The 7,367-nt window shown below is 31.9% G+C and overlaps 1 protein-coding gene across 1 annotated transcript in view; it reads left to right on the forward strand.

The window, feature by feature from the left end:
- LOC126891443 (paired box protein Pax-2) overlaps window positions 1-5,958 on the forward strand; it is a 47,141-nt gene extending 41,183 nt beyond the window's left edge. The window contains exon 4 of the mRNA XM_050660622.1: window positions 551-5,958. Coding sequence (XP_050516579.1) covers window positions 551-1,023 — 473 coding nt within the window. The 3' untranslated portion in view covers window positions 1,024-5,958. The remainder of the gene's footprint in view (window positions 1-550) is intronic.
- The last annotated feature ends 1,409 nt before the right edge of the window (window positions 5,959-7,367 follow it).

Consider the following 7,367-nt stretch of genomic DNA (forward strand, 5'->3'; position numbering starts at 1 on the left):
TGGTCTTGGTCTTGGTCTTACTGCAAGACCAAGACCGAGACCGCAAAACCAAGACAAGTCTCGCTCATCACTAAAGCAAATTTCCCCTCCCAAAGCAAATGGCAAATGTATAGATTCGTCTGAGGGCCGGTGTCAGATCTTTTCTGAATAAAGTTTTTTTCATTTTTACGACTTTATGGGAATTCTTCAAACGTACCAGACGGAAAATTTAAACTGCCTTTTCCAAACAGTGGTGTGCGAGTGCGAAATTTGTCGTATTCTCTACTGTCTTTCCTTTCATTTTATTTGCGTTTAACCGTTGCCTGTATTGTTGTTTAAAAAAGTCTCTGTGAAGGTTACCTTAGCGTGAAGCATGTGTTCATATTTAATCCTTTTTGTACAGTCATCAATGATATTTTCATTAGGAAATTGGGTGTATAAACGAAATAGGAAATTGTCAGATATACATTTAAAGGAAGTATAAAAGTTAACTGTTTTTATTTATTAAACAATTTGACTGTAGTTGGTAGTTATAAAATATGTAAACCTAAAACGTATGTATTTGTTACAGATTTGAACGGAGACATGTATTCCAAGGCCATCTCACCACCAAACACCCCCATACCCTACTACCCATCCATAAACGATCCCGCCTTCATTCCCGCTAACCGATTTTCCTCCCTTCAGCGCCAACTGCACATTGCAACAACATCTCCGGTCGAAATTCCAACTGCAGCCAACTGGTCTAACCTTATTGTTCCCTACCACACTGAAACGACCAAAGAACACTCTACATACAGGGACGAAGACAAAAAAGACGCATCCATAACCAATCCGAGTCGAAACGAACAAAAAAAGAAAAATCCTTATTCCATCGAGGAATTACTGAAGAAGCCAGTAATGCGATCGAAACCTTTGAATTTTGATTGTTTTGGTATTCACCAGCCATATGGTGGATTAGTACATAACGAGGAAATCAAAAAAATTAATTATAGTGATAGTGATAGTGATCACGAACAAGATGTTAAAATTGATGTAGTGTAGATCTAGTAATAAATTGTAGAGGTAGTGATATGAGAACAAAAATGCAAGTAAACGTTATGTAACAAAAATAAAAGATCAATTGACGTTTTGTAAGATAGATTGATAGTATTAGTAGCTTAAGAACAAAACTATTTAAATGTTTGTATCCAAATGGTAGTAGATCGTTACAAAAAGTCTGATTATTTAGTTTCTAGTTACCTATTCAGTCTCGTTTACCGATTTTATCTTTTTTTATCCGAAAAATCTCTATCCTTTAACTCTGTAAACGAATAATAGCACCATTTTACTACGCTTGTTGTTTGACATAGAGGTAAATTTTCTCATAGACTCCTATATAGATGACTACAGCGTAAAGAGTAGTTTTTTCAATGTATTGACGGTATAGAAGTTTGATGTATCTCTTGCTATAAATGAAATATTTTCATGATATATTTTTTAAAGATTTAAAGTTATAATGATGAATTTGTTCGCCAGTTAATGTTTCCGCTCCATAAGTGGTACAGATAACACACATACCTACTGCTCAAAGATTTTCCTTTTGAGGCATATGATAGGTTTGATTTAAATACATAGCATAAATTTACCAAACGTTTCCCAGGCTATCTTCCCAATACTCCTTCCATCAACAGTAATATTTATTTGAGTCTTGTTCATGTTAATCTTTAGTCCGACATCCAAGCTAGCGAGATAATTGTTTCTAACATTATTATTGCATTATTCATACGATCAGCTATAACGACGATAACATGTGCGAATCTCAAATGACTGAGCTTCTCTTCATTTATGCTGAGACCATACTCGTTCAGATATACCTCCTTACAAGAAGTATGTTCTAAAAGCTTCGTGAAGAGCTTTGGAGAAACGGTGTCCCTTTGCCGTACTCCTCGCTACATAATTTATTTGCTTCTTGTTCAGATAGTCAGGGCCGGCGATAGCGGGCCTGCAAAGGATGCACTGCAGGCGGGCGCCACTGTTTGGGGGCGCCAAAATGAGCTTTTTTCTGCTGGTATCATATAATATAATATACTAAAATAGAAAAATTAATTTTTTAAATATGGTTGAAGTTCCAGATATCGCTAACCTTGTTTGTTATTTTTGCACCTCACACACGTACATATCGCACGTACGCAAACATCTTTGCGCTTAGGTATTGGGAATATTTTGTTTATTTTCTTCAAATTTCTTTCAAGTTGTTTATAATCTTTGTATCAGCAGTTATAGAAGTACATTAATGATTTGTGGTAAAATAAACATGGTTCTGAAGCTGTTTCTGTCCCCTGTGGCATATCTAATTTAAGTAGTGTGTAGTTAAATAAAAATGGATTCAAAAAAAGTTATCCGGGGTGCAAAATCGAAAAAAAAGAGCCGAAAAAGAAGAAATGGAAAAGAAAATCTGGTTTAGACTTAATACTTTAGCATTAATTTCAATACAAAATTAGTTGAGTCACTGAAGGTTTTCACCTCCGATTTCGTTGAACCTCGATCGATTTTCATTGAAATTGATGAGTAGTTAGAGGATACCTCAAGAAAACTGAGTTGGTGCCAACTTGCACTTTTACCCTGGGGGTGGATGCCACCCCTTCTCGGGGATAAAAATTATTTTATTAGAAATAGCCACATAAATCGATAGAGGGATAAATTTTAAGTAAAATTTGTCGTATAAATTTATTAAAATAAATCAATATTTTTTGGGTATTTAAGATTTTAATTTTTCGTGAAAAAGTAGCATGTTTTAAAGCGGTTTTTCATAATTAACTCAAAAGTTTTTACAAAGTAAGTATCATTACCCGTTCCCATCAAATTGAGGGTAATAAAAAATCGAAAACATTCCTTACTTGAAAATTTAAGTGTTCAAGTTTAAATAACGGAAAACGATACATTTTATAAAATATACTTACTAAACACTTATCAAAGTACTCAGAAATACGTATGAAATGAGCTTCAGAAGAAGTTGATAGCTTCAATAGTAAAAGGATTTTCAAGTAAGAAATTAATTTCTTTTTTTAGCTTGAATTTTGGTAAAGATTATACTTTTTGAATTATTTATGAAAAACCGGTTAAATAGTATTGATTTATTTTAATAGCTATATAGCCAAATTTTGATTAGAATTTGTCTCTATATCGATTTCTGGCGTTATTTTTAATAAAACAATTTTAACCTCAGAGAAGGGGTGGCATTCATCCCCAGCGTAAAATCGCAAGTTGGCACCATGTCACTTTTGTTTCTTTAGGTATCCTCTAACTACTCACCAATTTTCATGAAATTTTATGAAGGTTCACCGAAATCGGAGGTAACAAATTATTGATTTTTACGTTCATTCACTGTAGTAAATAGTGTTTGGTAATAAATTAGATATTAATCTTATTGATAATTTTGTAAACATCGAAACAAGGAGAATATATTTTTTACCTATTTACATCTCATTTAAATCTTGTACCATTGCCAAAAAATGAAATACCTAAATCTAATCAACGGCGGATCCAGCAACCTTGTAAGGAGGGGGCAATGAAATAAAAATGTTCTTGTCACTGGCATACGCAGGATTCCTTTTCTGGGTGGGCTCTTATTTTCTTCTTCTTCATGAACCATGTCCTTTCAGAACGTTGGTTACCATCATAGCTATCTTAATTTTATCCACTGCTATCCTAAATCAACCATGAAGTTCTTCTTCGTTCTGGACTGCGTTTGCCTGCTATTTTCACTTACATAATATTTTGTAGCAACTTATATTTGGGACCTCTCATTACATGTCCGAAATACTCCAGCTTTCCTTTTCTTGATGCTTTTTATAATATCAGTAGTGTTGCTGAGACGTTCTAGTATTGTGGAGTTTCAAATCTTCTCCAACCAAGAAACTCTTAAAATTCTTCTATAGCATTACACCTCGAAAGCCTGAAGGTGATTTAGATCGATTTTATTCACAGTCCAAGACTAGACACCATACAGTAAGACCGAGAACACGAAGGAGCGAAGTAGAGGGTTCATTAATGCGAATTTTAGGTCACGGTTACATAATACCTTGGACATCCTTCTAAAAGCAGCTCTTATTCGGGGGTTTTATTAAATCGTAATTATCTCTTTCTTAAAAAAAGGTGTCGAATGAAGTTTAATGAATTCAGAAATAAAGCTATAAGAAAAGATTTGGAACAAGAACCGATAATGATGAAGATCGAAAACAAACAATTGAGCTGGTTTGGCCACATACAACGAATATAGCAAAAGAGACTAACAAAGAAGGTACATGAAGCCAAAATGAGAAACAAAAGAAAAAAGGGAAGGCCGAGGAAGACATGGATGGACTAGATCCAGGATATATGTGAAAGGAGACACATGAGTAAAAAAATATGAAGAACCTGGCCAGCAATAGAAGCGATTGGAAGAAATGGATAAGAGACGGAACCCGACATCCAATGCCCTGAAGAGTACTATGGATTATGAGAAAAAAAGAAAAAAGAAAAAAAGTGTCAGTAGACACCAGGCGAGGTCTCAAGGAGGGGGCAATTGACTCCATTGACCCCCCCTTCGATTCGCGTCTGAATCTAATTAAATTAAAAAAAAAACGAAGGGCGCCTGTGCTAGTTTTGAAGGCGGGCGCCTTATACCCTAGCGCCGGGCACTGCAGATAGTCTTACGTTAGCCGTGGCATTTTGGTAGGTATATGTGATTATTTTATTATAGCGATAGTCTATTCGGCATTCTCTAAATACTTTTAACATTTTCTGCTGGCTTATTCTATCGAATGCTTTCTTGTAGTCACGAATAGCAGTGCCAATGGTTTGTTGAACTCGCAGAATTCTCTATCAGGTTCTTTATTACTAGTAAGTGATCGTTAGTGCTGTATCCCGATTTAGATCCATCTTATTCTCTAGGCTGATAGAAGTCTAACTTAGCCTCCAGTCTTTTTTGATAATTTTTGTAATGGAAAGTTTATATATTATGTGTAAAAGCAAACTGATAGGACAATAGTGTTTTAAATCTGTTATTACACTAAGTCTAATAAAAATAATTGTGTACATTGAAATAATAAAAAAACGGGTGAAAAAAAACTGTGCGACGATAACTCTTTTTTAATTCTCTTCCATATAATTTGAATTTGACTATTATGAGTACCTATTCTTTACAGAGCAATAGTTTCAAAATCTGGAGAAACAATCCTCCAACTAAAAATCAAGCTGAGTCGAGTTAATAATTTGATTTTAATTATTAAGGGCATCTCTATGTCGAGTTTAATAGAACTTACACTATGGATTTGGCAAATAAAAGTGAGGAAAAATTAAAAATTCTCGAAAAACCATGAAACGCATTATGATATATCACACTAACAGATGTGGAAACAACTGAAGACACAGAAAAATACTAAAATGGCATTTTTTATCCTAGACAAGTACGTAATACAAAAATATCGTGATGTTTCAAAACAAATCAATTGAACACTAAAATTAATAAAGAGTAAAAGAAGCTAGAAGCAATCTAGTCCAAAATAAATGATTGGATGAAATCGGTAAATTTGTGGGAAAATGATAAGTATGAAAAGAACGGTTACAAGAAAGAAAGAAAGAAAGAAAGAAGTGTGTTGACATTTTTACAATCAAATATTTATGATCTATCTAATGCCTATTTGGAACAAACATTAAATGCTCACTGTTTATAGTACACCACTGAGGTTTATAATACTCAGCTCCAAAAATGTAAATATTAATCTTAGCTAAAATATTATTATTTATTTTTTAATTTATTGTGATAGATGTAGGAATGTAATTTTGAAGGATGTAGACCTAAATTGTAAATGTGGTGGTCTAAAAATGTTTTTAATTTTCTTAAGCTATTTTAAACATATATTATCAAAAATTAGAATCATTATTGAAGTCAATCAAAGTAATTTGAATTGTATATTCTAGATCCCTCTTATCTACAGAATATTATAAATAAACACCATAAAAACTGCTCATTTTTGTTCAACGCAATTTTTGTGACAAAAATTTAAATGTTTAGTTATTTTTTTATATTCGTATCTACATCATAATTTTAAACTTATTTTATATTGTTTGACAATTATTATTATTTTTTCAGAAATAAAATGTTTATTTGAAAAATAAACATTACTTGTCGCTTCAATTCAATCTTCAAGCTGCCACTCAACTGCCTCTTGGCAGTTTGAACATTTAATTTAAGCGAAAGGCAATGTTTATTTGTCAAATACCTAAACATTTTATTTCTGTTTGCTTGCAGCAGATAAATCTATTTTGAATTAAATAAATTACGCACATTCTTCTTTTTATGTCAATTCATTTAATTAAAAAAATTTTGGACATCCTGTATAAATAATTTTGTTAATGTTTATATTACTAAATAGGTAATTGAATAAACTTTCAAATGAGCTAGAAGAGGACCCCTATTCTCATATCATGTTTTAAAAATAAAAATCGATCTCTCTCGGGATTTTCCCTTAAGGTCATCGGCTTATAGTTCAGAGAAATAACGAAAAAAAATAGCCTGTTAGTGACACAACCCCCTCCAGGCCGAAACCAAATTTTTTGAGTAATATGGACATCTATAATAATAACCTATATATTTCCTGCAGCCGATTTTGATGATATACATAGTTATAAACAAATGAAGATCAAAAAACGGTAAATTTTCGCTTTTTTCGTCTATTACTAAGAAAATAGGCATTTTAAACAAATTTGAGAGTAAGAAACTCATAAACGGTATAAAAAACTTCAATATGGCGTTTGTTTAATATGTCTATCCTTATTGGTTGCTTAGAAAATTGCAAAATAAATCATAAATTTTGAGTTTATATAAATATTTATAACTTATGTAAAAATTAACTTAAAACCTTCTTATTACACGGAATGCTGAGACTTATGGTGCTTAATTCATACCCTAAATTTCGAAGAAATTGGTCAAATAGTTTAAAAGTTATTTAATTTGTTTATCCCAAATTTATTTTTTTTGCAACACTGTAAGTGAGAAAATGATGAAGCTACAGTAATACTTTGGATAGTTTATGGAAGAAGGAAATTTACAGTATTAATTTAATTAAAAAAAATTACAAAAAATAATTATAAATATTGCAAAATTATTTTGCAAAAACATGTGAATTAAATAAATGGGGGGGCTAACTTTGTCCCTAATTGTCCTAGGACAGTTGTTTTTCTTTCTAAATGTGTATAAAAATTCAGTCTTTCTAAATATGAAAAAATAATTTCTCTACAGGTAACGGTTAAAAAATTATTCTAATTGTTTATAAGTAAGCAAAAAATCGACATGTTTTTTCAAAATAATTTTACACTGTTTAAAATTATTTTTTGTCATTTATTTTTAATAATGGTAATAATAT

This window comes from Diabrotica virgifera, chromosome 1 (assembly GCF_917563875.1).
Source record: "Diabrotica virgifera virgifera chromosome 1, PGI_DIABVI_V3a".
NCBI lineage: Eukaryota > Metazoa > Arthropoda > Insecta > Coleoptera > Chrysomelidae > Diabrotica > Diabrotica virgifera.